The sequence below is a fragment of the Carcharhinus amblyrhynchos genome, chromosome 2 (assembly GCF_965287045.1).
Source record: "Carcharhinus amblyrhynchos chromosome 2, sCarAmb.v2.hapA, whole genome shotgun sequence".
Taxonomy (NCBI): domain Eukaryota; kingdom Metazoa; phylum Chordata; class Chondrichthyes; order Carcharhiniformes; family Carcharhinidae; genus Carcharhinus; species Carcharhinus amblyrhynchos.
The window spans coordinates 33,695,098-33,716,069 of NC_137325.1; the positions used below are offsets into that span (position 1 = coordinate 33,695,098).

At 43.3% G+C, this 20,972-nt stretch overlaps 1 protein-coding gene across 2 annotated transcripts in view; it reads right to left on the bottom strand.

Moving 5' to 3' along the window:
- Nucleotides 1-20,972, bottom strand: part of carmil1 (capping protein regulator and myosin 1 linker 1) — a 395,677-nt gene that overhangs the window by 263,405 nt on the left and 111,300 nt on the right. For both annotated transcript variants that reach the window (XM_080204317.1, XM_080204310.1), the window contains exon 4: nucleotides 15,927-15,986. In XM_080204317.1, coding sequence (XP_080060443.1) covers nucleotides 15,927-15,986 — 60 coding nt within the window. The remainder of the gene's footprint in view (nucleotides 1-15,926; nucleotides 15,987-20,972) is intronic.

A 20,972-nucleotide genomic window follows, 5' to 3' on the forward strand; every position in this document is an offset into this window, starting at 1 on the left:
AACACTGGTGTGATCAAAGGACAGAAGAGATGAGGGTGCAAGGTCAAAGGGAGCAGTAATTGGACGAGTGATGAAACAAAGGGTGTGCCAAGAGAAGTTGAGTGACAGAATTCTGAACACCTGCCCTCAAAAAATAAAAAAAAGAACTATGAATGCAGAAGATGCCTTTCGTCCCATCGAGTCTGCACCGACACATTAGTAAAGATAGCAAAACCAAAACCTGCAAAGAAAATGGAAACAAAACAGAAGCAGAGATTACAGCCTGAAATTGTACTCAATAGTGTGTCTAAAGGTTATGAAGTGTCTAATCAAAACATGAGATGCTATTCCTCAAGCTTACGCTGAGCTTCATTGGTATACTGCAGGAAGGAGGGAGGTCAATATGAGAGGAAGGTAGAGAGTTGAAATGACAAACAACTGGAAACTCAGAGTCACACGTGTGAGTTCAACAGAGGTGATCTGCAAAGCTATCATCCACATAATGCTTGGCCTCCTCAATGTAAAGTAGACCGTAATGTGAGCAACAAATACAGTATAATAAACTGAGAGTATACCCAAATCATTTTTTTAACCTGGAATGTCTGCTTATAGCCTTGGTTGGTGAGGAGAAGTGGGTGAAAGGAGAAGATAGATTTATTGGTGGTGTCAAGCCGGTGGTGATGGAAATAGTGGAGGATGATCTGTTGAACACGGAGAATAGTGGTTAAAAGTGAGGATAAAGACAACCCTATCCTGGCCTTGGGAGGAAAGGGAATGGAGAGAACGAAAGTGGAGGGAATAGGATAGACATAGTCAAGGGTTCTGACAATCATTGGATGGGAGTAATTCTTGGTTGAGGAAAAAGAAAAAAAAAATCAGAAATGCTGTTATGGGAGGTTGCATCATCAGAACATTTGAAACTGCGACTGAGAAACTGGATAATGGAATGGAGCCCTTACACAGTGCATGATTGGATTGACAGGATAAAGGAAGTGAATGGGTGGCTCAGGGATTGGTGTGGGAGGAATGGGTTCGAATTTATGGGGCATTGGCACCAGTATTGGGGTAGGTGGGACTTGTTCGGGCGGGATGGGGTTGGTCTGAATCGTGCTGGGACCAGAGTGTTGGCGAATCGAGTAAAGAGGACTGTAGACAGGGCTTTAAACTAATTAGGGGGGGGGAGGGTGCGAGGGTAGGTGACGCTACGAGGTCTAAAGTTAAGGATAGGGTACAGGTAAGGGAAGAGGCCGAGGATGTCCCAATTGGTGGTGTTACGGCAAATAGGGTCCAGGTGAACGCTGGGATGAAAGCGCTTTATCTGAATGCACGAAGCATTCGGAATAAAGTGGATGAGCTGGTGGCGCAGATCGACACAAATGGATACGATCTGGTGGCCATTACAGAGACGTGGCTGCAAGGTGACAGGGACTGGGAGATGAATGTACAGGGCTATCAAGTGTTTAGGAAGGATAGGCAGGAGGAAAGAGGGGGTGGCGTAGCTCTGCTGATTAAGGATAGTATCAAGGTGGTAGCAAGGGATGATATCGGAGCCAAAGAGCAGAACGTGGAATCGTTGTGGGTGGAGATTAGGAACAGCAAAGGGAGGAAGACGCTGGTGGGTGTCGTCTATAGGCCCCCGAATAATGATCTGGAGGTGGGGCGGGCTGTTAACACGCAAATAAGTGCGGCGTGCAGGAATGGGACGGCAGTAGTTATGGGAGATTTCAATCTGCATATTGATTGGTCGACCCATGTTGGACGAGGTGGGCTCGAGGAGGAGTTCTTGGAATGCTGCCGGGATAATTTCCTTGAACAGTGTGTGTTGGAGCCGACGAGGGAGCGAGCTATCTTGGATCTGGTGCTATGTAATGAGGCGGGTAGAATTAGGGACCTTGCGGTGAAGGATCCTCTTGGAGAGAGTGATCATTGTATGGTGGAGTTTCTGGTGCAGATGGAGGAGGAGAAAGTGGGTTCCCGGACACGCGTCCTTTGTTTGAATAGAGGGGAGTATGGTAGGATGAGAGAAGAATTGGCGAATGTGGACTGGGGGAGTGCGTTGGAAGGTAGGTCTGCTGAGGAGCAGTGGAGGATCTTTAAGGAGATCTTTCTTGGTGCTCAGCAGAAATTTATTCCAATGGTTAAAAAGGACAGTAGGAAGAGAGGTAATAAGCCGTGGATAACGAAGGAGGTGAAGGAAAGTGTTAAATTAAAAGCGGAGGAATTTAGAGTAGCTAAGAGCAGTGGGCGAGAAGAGGATTGGGAAAGGTTTAAATGTCAACAAAGATTGACAAAGAAGTTGATAAAGGAGGGTAGGAGAAGCTATGAGGCTGGGCTAGCACTTAATATAAAAAAGGATAGCAAGAGTTTTTATAAATATATAAAAAGGAAGAGGCTGGCTAGGGTGAACGTTGGTCCTTTAGAGGATGAGAAAGGGGAGCTAGTGGTAGGGGATGGGGATATGGCTAAGGTCTTGAATAACTTTTTTGTTTCTGTCTTCACGGAGGAGGACGTGAATAATTTGCCGGGTGTTAGCGATGGAAAGGTGGTAGGAATGGAGGGTCTTAATGACATTACTGTTACTAGAGAGGTGGTGCTCGACAGACTGGAGGGGCTGATTGTGGACAAGTCCCCAGGACCGGATGGAATGCATCCGAGGGTTCTGAAAGAAATGGCGGAGGTGATAGTGGATGCCTTGGTGGTTATTTTCCAGACGTCGCTGGATTCTGGGGAAGTGCCGGAAGATTGGAAAACGGCTAATGTTACGTCGTTGTTTAAGAAGGGTGCCAGGCAAAAGGCGGGGAATTATAGGCCGGTTAGTTTAACGTCTGTGGTAGGTAAAATGTTAGAATCCGTCATTAAGGAGGAAATTGCGAGGCATCTTGAAGGGAATTGCTTGATAGGGCGGACGCAACACGGTTTCATTAAAGGGAAATCGTGTCTGACAAATTTACTGGAGTTCTATGAGGATGTGTCTAGGGCAGTGGATAGAGGAGAGCCGGTGGATGTGGTCTTTCTGGATTTTCAGAAGGCGTTTGACAAGGTACCTCACAAGAGGTTATTGCAGAAGGTCAGAGGACATGGAGTTGGGGGTAGGGTGTTAGCGTGGATAGAGGATTGGTTGTCAAATAGGAGGCAGAGAGTGGGGATCAATGGGTGCTATTCGGATTGGCGGTTGGTGACTAGTGGGGTGCCCCAGGGGTCGGTGCTGGGGCCTCAGCTATTTACCATTTATATAGATGATCTGGAGGAGGGAACCGAGTGCAGGGTGTCGAAATTTGCTGATGACACCAAGATTGGGGGAAAGGCAAATTGTGCGGAGGGTGTGGAGAGTCTGCAGAAGGATCTAGATAGGCTGGGCGAATGGGCCAGGAAATGGCAAATGGAATTTAATGTTGGCAAGTGTGAGGTGGTCCACTTTGGTAGGAAGAATGGTAGGAAGGACTATTACTTACGTGGCGAAAAACTGCAGCAGGCGACGGTGCAGAGGGACCTCGGGGTCCTTGTGCATGAGTCGCAAAAACCCAGCTTGCAGGTGCAGCAGGTGGTCAGGAAGGCAAATGGGATGCTGGCCTTCATAGCGAGGGGGATTGAATATAAAAGTAGGGAGGTCTTGCTGCAGCTGTATAGGGCATTGGTGAGGCCGCAGCTGGAGTACTGTGTGCAGTTTTGGGCGCCGCACCTGCGCAAGGATATTTTGGCCCTGGAGGGAGTGCAGAGGAGGTTTACTAGGCTGATACCGGAGTTGAGGGGATTGAGCTATGAGGAGAGGCTGAATAAACTGGGCTTGTACTCGTTAGAGTTTAGAAGAATGAGGGGAGATCTCATTGAGACGTATAAGATGATGAATGGGATGGATAGGATAGAGGTGGAGAGACTCTTCCCGCTCAAAAAAGACAGTAGGACTAGGGGGCACAGCCTCAAGATAAAGGGGAGGCGGTTTAGAACGGAGTTGAGGAGGAACTTCTTCACTCAAAGGGTGGTGAATCTCTGGAATTCTCTGCCCGTTGAAGTGGTGGAGGCTGCCTCGCTAAATATTTTTAAGAAGCGGGTTGATGGGTTCTTGATAAGAGAGGGGATTAAGGGTTATGGGGAGAGGGCGGGAAAGTGGAACTGAGCTACCACAGATCAGCCATGATCTTATTGAATGGCGGGGCAGGCTCGAAGGGCTAGATGGCCTACTCCTGCTCCTATTTCTTATGTTCTTATGTTCTTATTATGTTAAGAAGTGCAATTGTACGAGTCAGTGAGCTTACAGCTTACAGTGAATACCTGTTGACAGGCCATTTCCAGAAAGGAAGACAGAAAAGTCAAAGAAGGAAGGGAACAGTTGGTAATAGATCATGTAAAAATGAAAGAAGGGTAGAAAGTAAAAGAAAAGTTGAAGAAAGGTATACGAGGAGTAGCGAACAATGCTGAACATTATGTAGTCATTAGCGAACATTGCCGCTCTGACCTTATGATAGAATAAAGGTCATTAATGAAGCAGGTGAAGATAGTTCAGTCTAGGACACTACCCTGAGGAACTCCTGCAGTAATGTCCTGGGACTGAGATGACTGACCTCCAATAACAACAACAACCATCTTCCTTAGTGCCAGGTATGACTCCAACCAGCGGTGGGACTTTCCCACGATTCCCATTGACTCCAGTTTTGCTCGGGTTTCTTGATGACATACTCAGTCAAATGCTGTCTTGATGTCAAGGGAAATCACTCATCTCACCGCTAGAGTTTAGCTCTTTTGTCCATGTTAGAACCAAGGCTATAATAAGGTCAGGAGCTGAAGTGACCTGGTGGAACCCCAAAGTGAGCATCTGTGAGCAGATTATTGTTGAATGTCACTTGATAGCACTGATGACACCTGCCATCACCTTACTGATGATTGACAGTAGACTGATGGGGTAGTAAATGGGCATGCTGGGTTTGTCCTATTTCTTATGTGCAGACATACGTGGCAATTTTCACACTGCCAAGTACTATTGCCAGAATATTGTCAGGGCCTATTGCCTTTGCAGTAGTGAGTGCCTTCAGCCATTTTTTTGATCTCAGATGGAGTGAATCAAATTGACTGAAGACTGACATCTGTAATGCTGGGAACCTCTGGAGGAAGCCAAGAAGGATCATCCATCAACCACTTTCAGCTGAAGATTGTTGCAAAAGCTTCAACCTTATCTTTTGCACTGATGTGCTGGGCTCCTCTATCATGGAGGATGGAGATAGTTGTGCAGCCTCCTCCTGCATTGAGTTGTTAACTGTCCACCACCATTCACAGTCAGATGTGGCAGGATTGCTTAGCTCTATTACTTGCTGTTTATGTTGTCTGACATGCAAGTAGTCTTGTGTTGTAGCTTCATCAGTTTGGCACCTCATTTTTAGGCAACAGGCGACGGTGCAGAGGGACCTCGGGGTCCTTGTGCATGAGTCGCAAAAACCCAGCTTGCAGCTGCAGCAGGTGGTCAGGAAGGCTAATGGAATGCTGGCCTTCATAGCGAGGGGGATTGAATATAAAAGTAGGGAGGTCTTGCTGCAGCTGTATAGGGCATTGGTGAGGCCGCAGCTGGAGTACTGTGTGCAGTTTTGGGCGCCGCACCTGCGCAAGGATATTTTGGCCCTGGAGGCAGTGCAGAGGAGGTTTACTAGGCTGATACCGGAGTTGAGGGGGTTGAGCTATGAGGAGAGGCTGAATAAACTAGGCTTGTACTCGCAAGAGTTTAGAAGAATGAGGGGAGATCTCATTGAGACGTATAAGATGATGAATGGGATGGATAGGATAGAGGTGGAGAGACTCTTCCCGCTCAAAAAAGACAGTAGGACTAGGGGGCACAGCCTCAAGATAAAGGGGGGACGGTTTAGAACGGAGTTGAGGAGGAACTTCTTCACTCAAAGGGTGGTGAATCTCTGGAATTCTTTGCCCGTTGAAGTGGTGGAGGCTGCCTCGCTAAATATTTTTAAGAAGCGGGTTGATGGGTTCTTGATAAGAGAGGGGATTAAGGGTTATGGGGAGAGGGCGGGAAAGTGGAACTGAGCCACAACAGATCAGCCATGATCTTATTGAATGGCGGGGCAGGCTCGAAGGGCTAGATGGCCTACTCCTGCTCCTATTTCTTATGTTCTTATGTATGCATGGTATTGCTCCTGGCATGGCTTCTTCCACTCTTCATTGAACCAGGGTTGATCCCCTGGTGGTAGTTAGAATGGGGATATATTGGGCCATGAGGTTACAGATTGCGGTTGAGTACAATTCTGTTGCTGCTGAGGTTCACTGCCTTGAGTTGCTAGATCTGTTCAAAGTCTATCCCATTTAGCATGGTGATAGTGCTACACAACATGATGGAGGGTATCCTCAATGTGAAGACAGGACTTCTTAAGTATGGTTGGAGCTACACTCATCCAGGCAAGTGGGGAGTATTCCATCATATTCTTGACTTGTACCTTGTAGAGGGTGGACAGGCTTTAGATAGTTAGAATGGAAGTTACTCAACATCGAATTCCCAGTTTCTGGCTTACCCTTGTAACCACAGTATTAATATGGCTGATCCAGTTCAGTTTCTGGTCAATGGCAACCCTCAGGATATTGCTGGTGGGCATTCAGCAGTGCAATGCCATTGATTGTCATGGAAAGATGGTTGAAATGTTTCTTGTTAGAGATGGTGATTGCCTGACACTTGTGTAGTATGAATGTTACTTGCCACTTATCAGCACAAGCCCAAATATTGTCCAGGTCTTGCAACACATGGGCACAGACCACTTCATTATCTGAGGAATAGTGAACGATGCTGAACAGTGAACAGCCTTACATCCGACATTATCACGGAATAAGGGCTTTAAAATGTCTTAAAAGCAGGACATGATCAGGACCCAGTTTGGGTCAGAGAACACAGGGGTGATGAATGAAAGGAACTTGGTGCAAGTTAAGAAACTGGCAGCAAACTTTGGATGAGTTTAGTTAGTTACAGTTTAGAGTGTGTAAAATGACCACAAGTGTGTTAGAATAGGCAATTATGAAAAATGTGAGGGTTTCAGCAGCATGTGAGCAGGGGTAAAATCGGGAGATGTGAAAATAAGCAGTTTTAGTGGTGTGGTAAATATGTAGTCTGAAACTCATCTCAGGGTTAAATATGACACCAAGATTCCAATCGAGTCTCAGACAGTTGCCAAGTAGAAGAATGGGGTTTGTGGCTAACATATGGGATTTGAAGTGGGGACTGGAAACAATGGCTTCAGAGACCCAAATACTTAATTGGGAAAAATGACTGCTGATCCAGTATTGGATGTTGGATAAACAGTCCGACAATCTAACAACTGTGGAGGAGTTCTGAAAGATGCTGGTATGGTAGAACTGGGTGCTAGAGCTGTGTTTTCAGATGTCGTCACTGAGGGGGAAAACATGTAAATGAGGAACGGGGGAGGCCACGGATAGATGCTTGGGAGATACCAGAGGTAATGGAAAGGCAGCAAGAAAAATTGCTTTAAATTAGATAAGCATGAAACCAGGTGAGAACAGTCCCATCCAACTGCAAAACAGTGGAGAGGCATTCAAAAAGTGTGATGTGGTTAATCACATCACAGGCTGCAAAAATGTCGAGAAGGATGGGAAAGGACAGATTGCTTTTGTCACAGTCATTTAGCATGTCATTTGTGATTTTGATAAGAGTGGTTTCATCCAGTGATAGGAGCAGTAACCTGACTGGAGTGATTAAAACATGAAATTCCAGAAAAGATGGGAACCGATTGGGAGGCAACTTGTTCAAGAACTTTTAAAGTGCACTCACGTGCTATGTGAATATGCGTAGTGAGATCAAATGCCCAATGACAGAGCGGTTACTCATTTTCATTTAAGAATCAGTATTGCAATTAGTTACATCTGGATTCCTGGGTAGCCACACGTGATTCATGGTTAACCTTGAGTGACACGATCATACCAATCTGGATACACAACCAAGGCAGAGCAGTAATCAACAAATCTAATGGTGAAGTGTACAGCCAGAAGAGTAGATTGAAAGTCAAAGTAAATCATAATCTCCGTACAGTGCTCTGGTGAGACCTTGACAAGCTCTGGTCTGAGTAATAAGGAATGTCGAGTAATAAGGAAACTTGGGCTTTTTGTTCTTCAAAAGGTACATCCAAAATGATTTTACAGATAGAAGATAGTAAACTAAATGCCACGATTATGTGTTTAAAATGCACAATGATGTGTCACAGAGATGAATGCTACCAACTAAGACAACAGGATATTAACACAGGGACATTGCAAATAGATGTTACTCATTTACCCTTACGCATGGATGCCATTGAGTAATTACAGTATAATCTTACAACTGCCTAGTTATTCAAAGGCATTTAAGGCATATGTGGTTTCGAGACAGCAGCAACCAACTCTGTTTACTTCTAGGTTCTACATCCAACACGTCTCCATTTAGAGATGGGGAAAACCAATTCAGGCAGCTCAAGTATAGCATCAAGCCTTTTAAACAAAATCAAAATTCCAAATAATCTTACTTCTTCTATGAACAAAAATCAGAACACAGGAGGCCATTCAGCCCACTGAGCCTGTGCCAGCTCTTTAGCACATTAGGGACCACATCAGAAACTCCAAGAAATATTGTGAAGTTAGCGTAGACCCCAACTTTTATTTTTGATTTTGGCAATTGAGTGAGCATAAGGTGTGATGCAATTAACCCAATAGGAAGCTTTTATGAAAGCAAACTTTAGTTAAGAACAGAGCTAAAATACAGCAAAAATGAGCACAAGTTTAAATATTCTAATTGGTAAAGCAGGAAAAGCATAAATCTTAACAACTAGCAATCTCCATTGTTCCAATTTACAGAACTATCCTCACAGACATACATCCTTCTTCTGAATTAGTTAGCACAAAAAACAAATATGCTCACGTGGTGCTGGAATTCCAGCTTTTTAACACTTTTGGATAGAGATCCAGACAGCAATTTTGGGAGAAAGATATATCGTCATACAGCAGAACTTCAGAGAAATAAACCTGGTCTCACGGCAGCGACCAGTCTCAAGACTTCAGAGACAGAAAGGGACACTTCTCTCTGTGAAGCTTTCAAACAGCAACTCTCGAAGATCGACTCTCAGACAGCAGAATCTGAGAAAAAGACTCATCTCCTGGTAAACTCCAGTCTCCAATTTCAGAGAGGGGAAAAGAGAGGCACTGTACTCTCTCAACTCCAAGCAGCAAATAAGCTTGGATTCTCAGTCATTTGACCTTACTGTTAATCAATCTAATCAAGTCCTACTCTGCAAAACCCAAGGGGAATCAATAAAATCAGAAGAGCATTAGTCCAGATTAAAATAAATACTATAGCAATTAGAAGCAATTACACTGCTGCAGTAACAAGACAGGATTACTGGACATAGACAGAGCAGCACCGATAAAACAAAAAAAAGTTAAAACAGATGGTGACAAGAATCATGACTAAAATACATTTCTTATAGTAACAAACAGAGCTATCTGATTAGTGTCACTTTTCCTGTGCAGAGCATTATTACATAGAAGTTGGAAAATAAGGACGCGTTCAAATCGACACATACCATTGACTCAATATGTCACATCAAGTGTAATTTACATACCAAAAACTCAGTACGTACATGTATCTTCCAGGATTCAAGCACAGCAGTATTAATATAACTGTAAAATAATCAAAATACTGCAAATGCTGGAATCTGAAACAAGAACAGAGAATGCTGGAGAAATTTAGCAAGTTTGACAGCATAGATAAAGAGAGAAACAATTCAAATCCATTTGACTTCTTCAGAACTAAGGAAATAGAAGAACGTGTTCGGTCAGATACTGTATAAGGTGGAGCGAAACAGCTGGAACAGCAATTAGTGGGAGCTGGGAGAGACTGCAACACATAACAAGTGACAGATGGTCCGACGGGGGAGGATTTTTGCATATGAACAAAATATGTTTGGGATATATAAAAAATAGGTTAAGATGGAAAAGAAAGGTCATAGCTTAGCTCTGACAAAGGTTCATCTTGACTCGAAACACTGGCTCCACAGATGCTGTCAGACCTGCTGAGAGTTTCCAAAAATTTTCTGTTTTTGGGTCACAGCCCAAAGTTTTTGAACTCAACCTTGAGTTCTGAGGGATGTAACACATTTAACCTGAAGATGAGACGTTGCTCCTCTAGTTTGCGTTAGGTTTCACTGCAGAATTGCAGCAGGCCAAGGATGGAAGAGATGGAAAATGTGTTGGATATTAAACTGTAGCTGAGAGAGATTGCAACGAAATGTAACATCTCTTAAGAACAGAAGACAGATGTGGTGTGGGCCTGGTGTGGGAGGGAGAGGGGGTTTGCATTGAGACAATATATGTATGGGATATTTTAAACAAGGGTTTACGTTAGAGGAGAAAGGTCGCAATCTAAAGCTGCTAAACTTAATGTCAAGTCCTGAAGGCTGCAACGTACCCCACTGGAAAATGAGATACTGCTCCTCCAGCTGCACTGGGCTTCACTGCAGCTTTGCAACAGGCCAAGGACAGGCTTGTGGGCATGACAGCAAGATGATGAATTGAAACAGCACACACCAGGAAGGTTGGGGTCGTGGTTGCAGACTGAGTAAAAGTGTTCCGCAAAATAGTCATTTACGTTTAATCTCTCCAGCATAAAGGAGACTGTATTTGGAGCAGCGAATACAATAGGCCAAATTGAAGGAAGTGTAAGTGAAACGTTGCTTAACCAGATTGGAGTATTTGAAGTTTCAATTTATGAAGGAGGAAGAGGTATTGGGGCAGGTGTTGCATCGTCTGTCTTTCTGTGATTGCAAGGGAAAGTACCATGGGAAGGGGATGGGGTGTTGGGCATAATGCAGGGGTGGTCCATGTGTTACATAAGGAGCAGCCCCTGCAGATAGCTCGGGGGGGGGGGGGGGGGAGGAGGAGGAGGAGGAAGGAAGGAGAGAGAGAGAGAGAGAGAGAGAGGAGGAGGAATGAGGGCAAAAGTGCAGGAAATGGATTGAACCCCATTAAGTGCCCTTTCAACCACAAGTGAGATGGGGGAACGTTAGCTAAGGAACAAGGCAGAAGAACCATTTTTAAAGGTGAGATCATTGGAACACATACAATAGAGACAAAGAAACTAGGAGAACAGGATGGAATCCTTACAGTGAGCAGAGGGTGAGATGTTGTCAAGGTAGCTGTGGGAGTCAGTAGGTTTGTAATGAATATTGGTAGTCAATCTATCACTGCAAACAGCGACAAAGGGGTCAAGGAAGGGAAGTGAAGTATTGGAGATAGACCATGTGAAAGTGAGAAATGGGTAGAAACTGGAAGCAAAATTGATACATTTTTCCAGATCCAGAGGAGAGCATGAAATGGCCCTGATACAATCATCAACGTAATGGACAAAGAGTTGTGGGAATAGGCCAAACATGATTGGAACAAGGAGCAGTCCACTTAACCCACAAAAAGACGCACATAACTGGGGCCAATGCTGGTACCCATGGCCACATGTTTTGGTTGTAGAAACTGGGCCATGTTAAAGGAGGAATTAGTTAGTGACAAATACCAGTTTATGCTGGTAACCCTGTATGTGCCAACAGAGAAAGGCCAATAATATCCTAGAGAGGGGATGACACGAAACCTGACAGACAGGGAAACAAACATCTCCAGAGTGAGGAAGACAGAAGATCCCAGAAAGAGAGACATAATATTCAAGTTAACTACGAGATGGTCGCCCATTACATTAGTGCACTGAAATGTATGAGCTGAACATAAATGAAACAGTTCTACAAGAAATCAGTAGCAGAGTATAACTGAAAGATTTGAGGCTCAAGACTTGAGCTAAATATTTACTGCTGAATATGCGCGATAAACTGAAGTCTTCAATGAACCAAGTAGTGCGTCATTTGAATAAACAAATTTCAGAAATGACACAAAAAGGTACAAGGAGGAAAGAATGACCCTCAATTCTACAGTTGGCAAAACACAGTGGGAGTTCAAAAAACTTGACCACATGTACTGCCAGTCCAAACAGCAGGTAGAAAAGGCACACAAAGTTGTGGCCCTGAAAGACTCCTTGAAGAGCAAATATGCAGCCATGAAAAAACATGAGGAGCTAACGACACCATCTGGAAATGATCAACCAGCAAAGCCGCAGCTGGAGTACTGTGTGCAGTTTTGGGCGCCATACTTGCGCAAGGATATTTTAGCCTTGGAGGGAGTGCAGAGGAGGTTTACTAGGCTGATTCCGGAGTTGAGGGGGTTGAGCTATGAGGAGAGGCAGAATAGATTAGGCTTGTACTCGTTAGAGTTTAGAAGAATGAGGGGAGATCTCATTGAGACGTATAAGATGATGAATGGGATGGATAGGATAGAGGTAGAGAGACTCTTCCCGCTCAGAAAGGATAGTAGGACTAGGGGGCATAGCCTCAAGATAAAGGGGGGGCAGTTTAGAACAGAGTTGAGGAGGAACTTCTTCACTCAAAGGGTGGTGAATCTCTGGAATTCTCTGCCCGTTGAAGTGGTGGAGGCTGCCTCGCTAAATATTTTTAAGACGCGGCTTGATGGGTTTTTGATGAGAGAGGGGATTAAGGGTTATGGGGAGAGGGTGGGAATGTGGAACTGAGCCACGACAGATCAGCCATGATCTTATTGAATGGCAGGGCAGGCTCGAAGGGCTAGTTGGCCTACTCCTGCTCCTATTTCTTATGTTCTTATGTTCTTATGACTAGGAGAACAAGCAGTTGTTAATGCATGAGAACAGTGGGTGTATAGTGGATAACCTGGGTAACTCTCAGTTATACATGATCAGGCAAATTTGTTTCCTTGGAAAAAGGGAATGTTTGGGTTTGAAATGCAATCATTTGTACATGTCCTATCTGGCTTGCCATAGTCATGTGACCCCTGACGTGAGGCTGCTCTCTGCCATCTCAGACCAAGATCTTGCCTGATAGAAGCATATTCACCAAATTAGCTGGACTGTTCATTGTGAGCAAAAAAAAACCAGGAGCAAGCAGGCTCATGCATCCCACCAAAATTCTGGTGTTACTTTAAGTAAGTTTTATACAACAGTGCGGCAACAAAGACTTACTTCCACTGGATATAACTATGAACCCCAGTTTTTATTCATATATTTGTGTGTATAGATTGAGATGATAAAAATGATCAAAACTGCAATTCAGAGTGGTTTTTTGACCTTAAGGCTATAAAACTTTAACAATCACTTTCCTCACTTGTAGGGAAAATATGGTTTCTGAAAACTTTCCTTCTGCAAGGATACTTCCAGATATCAAAGCAAAAACCTATTAGGTAATCCTGGGGAGAATTAAATAATACAATAAAACATTGTTTTTCCTAATGGTATTGATGCTGTTGGCTCAAATAACCTATAGTTGTTAAAATGATTTAAAATTCTTTATACAAGACAGACAGAGAGAAAGAGAATGGGGGAGAGAAGTCGTGGAGTGGAGACAAAAACCTGAAGTAAAGCCACTATAATTCAGAAATGACTTTTGTTCCTGTCTGTTGAGTTATTCGAAAACACTTATTTCTCCCCTTCTTGACAATATTCTCTCTTCACCATTTTGCCGAGCTGGTGGCATAGTACCTTCAGTTCTAAACAGAACTGCGGCTTGTATTCTGGGAAAAGAACCCAGACCTCCTTACAAAGATATCATTAGGCTAAGCTGATGTGTCCATATTGAGTATTTTAATGATGAAGGGTGGACATTTGGGAGCATATTGGGGTGAAGATGTTTAGTGATGGGTTGGTGTGGACAGCATAGAGATTTAAACTGTACCACAAAAAGATACTTTATTATAATTTTCACTTTGAAAGCATTAGAAGTTGACCTTTGTCATACTTTACCCGCTCCAAGGATTAATATTCAATTTAGTTCTCCATTAAAATTTAAAACCAGTTGCTTCCATATTCAATCATTACACCATCATTATTTCATTACATTTATAGCATCCTCCTACTGAAGGAGGGAGCATTTATTTTTATTGACTCATCAATCAAGATTTTTGATAACATTTCTACAGTTATAATCTGATAATTAATGAATGAATCACTAGCCATATTTAAACTGATAAACGGTACAGGTCATTCCTTGTGGGATACATCATATGAAATACATAGTTACAGAACTACTTCACCACTCTCGTGCAAATGATTAGTTCCGTTTTGCAACATGTTTACAAGCAAGCAAAGTGGCAAAATATATTGCTTACTGATTGAATAGGGATTGAAGTTTGCATTAAACAAATAGGGCTCCATATCACTGCAATGCATTGACTCCTACTTAAAGTGGCAAAGCATGGACCCTTCAATATTGACTCAGTGCCCCAAATCAGAGGGTCTCAATCCTGGCCACAATAGCAGCCAAGACAGCTGGTTGCTTTTCAGAGATAAAAAAGGGGAGAAGCAGCAGGCAAGTTACTCCAAGTATAGAGCACTGCACTGCCTAGCAATCAATTGGTTTCAGTTAATGAAACCAAGTTCCTGGGCCATGTATTTTTGGGTGCGACGCGGTTATAAAATTCCACCCATGCTGTCAGGCCTGCTGAGATATTCCAGCATTTTCTGTTTTTGTACAGAACAAAGTTATTGTTATCATAGAATCCCTACAGTGCAGGAGGCCATTCGGCCCATCGAGATTGCACCAATCACAATCCCTCCCAGCCCCTATCCCTGTAGCCCCATACATTTACTCTACTAGTTTCCCCTGGCATTAAGTGACAATTTAGGATAGCCAATCAAACACATTAAGAAGTCTCACAACACCAGGTTAAAGTCCAACAAATTTATTTGCTAGTAAACCCACTAGCTTTTAAACCCACTAGCTAGTGGGTTTACTATCAGATAAATTTGTTGGACTTTAACCTGGTGTTGTGAGACTTCTTACTGTTTACCCCAGTCCAATGCTGGCATCTCCACATCAATCAAACTAATTCACACATTTTTGAACTATGGGAGGAAACCGGAGCACCTGGAGGAAGCCCACGCAGAACTTCGCAGTGACTCAAAAAGGGAATTGAACCCGGGTCCTTGACGCTGTGAGGCAGCAATGCAAACCACTGCCATCTTGCCACCCCTGTTGGAAAATTAAAGCTTAATTGAACAAAATACAAGTTTGCAAAAATAAAATTCTGCAAACATAGAATCATAGAAATCATAGAAACCCTACAGTGCAGAAAGAGACCATCTGGCCCACTGAGTCTGCACCGACCACAATCCCACCCAAGCCCTACCCCCTTATCCCTACACATTTACTCACTAATCCCCCTAACCTACGCGTTTCAGGACACTGAGGGGCAATTTTGGCATGGCCAATAAACCTAACTTGCATGTCTTTAGAAAATCTGAAATAAAATTACAAAATGTTGGAAATGCTTAGCAAGGGCAGCATGGTGGCACAAGGGTGGCATGGTAACACAGTAGTTAGCTTTGCTGCCTCATAGCGCCAGGGACCCAGGTTCGATTTCTGGCTTGGGTCATTGTGCAGAATTTGCATGTTCTCCCATATCTTCAGGGGTTTCCTCCAGGTGCTCTGGTTTCCTCTCACAGTCCAAAAGACCTGCTGGTTAGGTGCACTGGCCATGGTAAATTTTCCCTCAGCGTACCCGAATAGGTGCCGTAGTGTGACAACTGGGAGATTTTCACGATAACTTCATTGCAGTATTAATGTAAGTCTACTTGTGACACTAATAAAAAAACTTTAAACTTTAAGTAAGCAGGTGGATACAAATATAGTCATTTCCCAAAGACCAAAAAGAAATGTACATGTAGTCAACAAGAAACAAGTACCATTTGAATTTCTGTAGGATCTCTCTCCAATTCGACAAGCTTTTCCCATTCAAAAATTGCTTGAACTCCACATGTAATTCAAGTGGGTTACTTAGAAAATTAACATCCTTGAAATTACAAGGTCTAGACTGATTTCTAGAAGTTGTAGATATGAGATTAGTAAAATGAAACTCACCTGTCCAGGTTTACAGCAATTTATTCCTTGAATCTCCAGATAGTTGAAGGTGAGTTCCAACTGCAAAGTAAGAGTGAGCAGGGGAAAAAATGATTATTGCATTGTACATTAACAATTAATGGTACAGCAATCATTTAAAATCTTATGTGTGTGTAGGCAGTAGTTTGATAGTAAACCCACAAGCTTTCGGAACACTGTTCCTTCATCAGGTGAGTGGAAAGTTCTGATCAGAGAAGGGCATATAAAGGTGCACACAGTTTACTGATTACGTTTTGTAATCAGAATACTGATTACAAAACGAGTCTTTACAGCTTATCTGCTATTCAACCACTCACATTGTCTACACCTTTAAGACTTGAATAGCAGATTAGCTGTAAAGACTCGCATTGTAATCAGTATTCTGTAAACTGTGTGTGCCTTTATATGCCCTTCTCTGATCAGAACTTTCCACTCACCTGATGAAGTAACAGCGTTTCCAAAAGCTTATGGGTTTACTATCAAATAAACTTGTTGGATTTTAACCTGGTGTTGTCAGACTTCTTACTGTGTTTACCCCAGTCCAACACCAGCATCTCCACATCATAGGCAGTAATACACACAGTTCAAAAAATGCAATATTTCTATTTAGAGATACACAAAGGATTCAAACATAAAATATTACACTATTACACTATATACAACTGTACACAGTCACGCATCAAGGGGGGAACGGGATGGCTTGGAGGAAGTCATGTGACAATCTGAAGAGAAAGGTCAAGACGTTAGAAAAGTCTTACAATTTTGGTGAAGACAACTGAATAAAGCAGGAAAGGCATAGAGTTCACCAGGAATTGTGCATTAGCAAAAATTGTCCATGCAAAAATCAGTACGACAAATTGGTTACAGCTAAGAATGGCGACAGCACATAAGAAAACCACTCACCACTTCATTCCCATGCTGGTTCTCTGATAGAACAACTCACCTAGTGCTACTCCATGGCCTTTAGCCTTGTCTATTCCTCCCTTTCAGATAATAAACCAATTCCCTCTTGAATGCCTCCATTGAACCTGCCTCCACCACATTCTTAAGCAGTGCATTCCGTATCCCAGTGACGCACTGTGAAGTTTTCCCTCATGACTCAAGTGCTTCGCTCACCAATTACCTTGATTCTTTGCCTCATGTCCTTTTTCTATCAAACAATGGGCAATTTTTTTCCTTATCTACTCTGTCCAGATCTTAATTGCATCTCAAAGGAAAACAGTCCCAACCTCTCCAATCTGTCTAATTGAAGGTGCTCATTCCAGAAACTATTTTCATGAATCTTTTCTGCACTCTCTCAAATGTCTTTGTATCTTTCCTGAAGTGTGGTGCCAAGAACTGGACACAGTAATCTAGTTGAAGATAAACAGAAGTTTACACAATCTCAATGCTTTTGTACTCTTATGAAAGCTATGTTGCTTTATTAACCGATCACTCAACCTGTCAGGCCACCTTTAATGACTTTTGCATGTTTACCCAGGTTCCTCTGCTCCTGCAGCTTCTTTAGAGTTGGATCTTTTATTTTATGTTGTCTGTTGATCTTCTTCATACCAAGATGAATTACACATTAAATTTCATCCGCCATTTGTTGACCATGCACCCTTTTTTTTAACGTTTTACACCATTGTCACTGTTCACAATGTTTTTAAGTTTCACATCATCTGCAAATTTTGAAATTGTGCCATTTACAGCAAGGTCTAGGTTATTTATATCAGAAAGAAAAAGTTTCCTCAAGGGCAGTCACTCTCATCTCACACAAACAAAAATATAAACTGCTGGAAAAGCTCAGCCGGTCTGGAAACATCTGTGGAAAGAGAAAATAGAGTTAACTTTTCAAGTTTGTATGACTTCTTCAGATAGCTTGATAACCCCTTTCATCAGTTTACTGATGATCGAGGGGTGATAACTGATTGAGTTAGATCTGTCCTGTTCCTTGTGTGTAGGGCACACCTGGACAATTTTCCACATTGCCTGGTAGGTGCCAGTGTTATACTAGAAACAATTTGGCTAAGGATGCAACAAGTCCTAGAGCACAAGGCTTCCAGAAAATTGTCAGGACCCATAGGTTTTGCAACATCCAGTGCCTTCAGTCATTTCTTGATATCATGTGCAGTGAATTGAATTGGCTGAAGATTGTCAGCTGTAATGCTTGCAACCTTCAAAAGGAGGCCAAGATGGATCATTCTCTCAGCACTTCTGATTGAAAATTCTTGCAAATTCTTCAGCTTTATCTTTTGCACTGACGTACTGGGCTCCTCCATCATTGAGGAAAGGGATATTTGTGGAGTCTCTTCCTCCAGTGATGAAAGGGTGAGGGAAATGCTGCTAATGGACTTTTGTTAAGGTGCCAAATGACCCTTCTACAGTCATTTGGAACTGAAATGTGAACTCTGTTTCTCTCCACCAATGCTACCAGATCTACTGAGCTTTTCCAGCATTTTTCTTTTATTAGTTATCTCAGAAACTGATCTGAAATCTTCTCAAAGTATAATTTCATTTTCATCTGCTTTTAATCATTGCATCTATATTTTAGTTAATAACTGTCACTTTTACTTAAACAACTTTCAACAGTAGTTTTTGCAATAAACCAACCTTTATTTTGTTTAAGACTAAAACTTGTCTGCTGGGTTTTTTTTAAATTTAACCATTCATAAATTACACAGATACATATTCTAAGCTCTTGGGCCACTTTAAGTAAAAACTTCAAAAGAGAAGTTGATAGAATGGGTGAAAAAATGGCAGATGAAGTTCAACAGACTCAGAGTCATAGAGGTTTACAGCATGGAAACAGCCCTTCAGCCCAACTTGTCCATGCCGCCCTTTCCTTTTAAAACACCTAAGCTAGTCCCAATTGCCCGCATTTGGCCCATATCCCTCTGTACCCATCATACCCATGTAACTATCTAAATGCTTTTTAAAAGACAAAATTGTACCTGCCTCTACTACCACCTCTGGCAGCTTGTTCCAGACACTCACCACTGTGTGAAAAAATTGTCACTCTGGATACTTCTGTATCTCACTCCTCTCACCTTAAACCTACGCTCTCCAGTTTTAGACTCTCCTACCTTTGGGAAAAGATATTGATTACCTAGCTGATCTGTGCCCCTCATTATTTTATAGACCTCTAAGATCACCCCTCAACTTCCGACGCTCCAGAGAAAAAAGTTCCAATCTATCCAGCATCTCCTTATAACTCAATCCATCAAGACAGTGTTTAGTTAATAGAGCTTTTAGTCTATCATTACAGTAAACATCTTAAACTGTGAAACCATGGCATTTTGGATAGATAAATTTTTGAGCAGTAAAGGAATTAAGGGTTATGGTGAGTGGGCAAATAAGTGGAGCTGAGTCCACAAAAACATCAGCCATGACCTTATTGAATGGCGGAGCAGGCTCGAGAGGCCAGATGGCCGATTCCTGCTCTAGTTCTTATATTCTTATGAATTTTCACATTTTTCAGGCTATGTATACAGGCCAGTGGGAAAACAAGGGTTTTCTCTGGCACTAGCTGCATCTGTCAGGTAGGATTCACCCACCTGAAACATAAACTAGTTCGTCCCAGGAAACCCGCCAGCCAGCCCACCTGTTCCGGCGTCCGATCTCTGTGTTCGGAGACAGGCCCCCTCCTCTGCAAAATATGAAACGATGACCACCGCACAGACCAGGGAAATACCACTAACCCCTCAGCAAAGAGGGGCATCCTCCCCCTACATACCACTCAGGCTGGTCCAACCCAATCCTCTCTGCTTGTTCCCCCCTCATCAGGCTCTTGTTCAGCCCCCCTCCGCTCTCAGAACCCCATTCAGCCCCCTCAGATCCCTCATTAAGTCTCCCCCATGAAACCCACTTCGAAGTTTTCACAGTTGACAAGCAGGAATGCACACGTTGATCACAGGGCTGTCTAAAATCACCATAAGAAGTCATCTCACAACACCAGGTTAAAGTCCAACAGGTTTATTTGGTAGCAAAAGCCATACTACCAAATAAACCTGTTGGACTTTAACCTGATGTTGTGCGACTTCTTACTGTGTTTACCCCAGTCCAACGCTGGCATCTCCCCATCTTAAAATCATCATGCAAGGGTTGACCTTTAGGTCTATCAGGGCTAGGAGGGACAGTGCAACCATGAGACCCCATCCCAGGGGAGAATGGCCAGGTCAACTGCCCCCAGCCCAAACCCACCCAACCCCCCAGGACTCTTAAGGGATTTTCCTCTGCAGCCTGGTAGCAGCAGAGGAGCAAATGTTCCTGTATTTACCTCCTTGACTGCCCCCTCCCCCCCTCAGGCCCAAGGTGCCAGGCCAGGGGTCATCGCCAAGATGCTAGGGGGCTGCAGTGTTGGCACTACTAATGCTCGGGGCCTGAATGGAGGTCTGAGGAGAAAAGGAGGCCTGAGTGGTGGGGGGGGGGGGGGGGGGGGGGGGGGGGGGGGTGGTGGTGTGTGTGTGTGTGTGTGTGTGTGTGTGTGTGAGTGAGAGAGAGAGTGTGAGTGTAAGGGAGAGAGAGGGATAGAAGCTCACCCATTATTCTTGTGTCAATTAACTGGAAACATGAGCATCTTACTAAAATTTTCTGGTTGTATCACAGCTAGGCATGGCTCCTGCTTTGTCCAAGACCACAAGAAATTACAAAGGGCCGTGAATGAAGCGCAGCCCTTCACACAAACCAGCCTCCCATCCATTGACTCTGTCTACACTTCCAATTGCCTCAGAACAAGCACAAGGGGCCCCATGTTCTATTACTGCTCTGACTTATTATGCTCTCATATCAAGCTGTCATGAAGACACGATGGTAATATATCTGGCCACAAATCATATTAAATGGAGAAATGGCTGGGCTGACAAAAATGGCCACAATTGACCACATGATGGTAGTTCTGGAAGTTTCTGAACAGTTTAAAAATGGACAAAAGTTAGCCCATCAAAATCTGGAAGTTTTCCTTGCATTGTATGAAAATCCCAATCAAAAAATAGAATAGAATCCTACTGTCCAGAAGGAGACCATTCAGCCCACTGAGTCTACACCAAT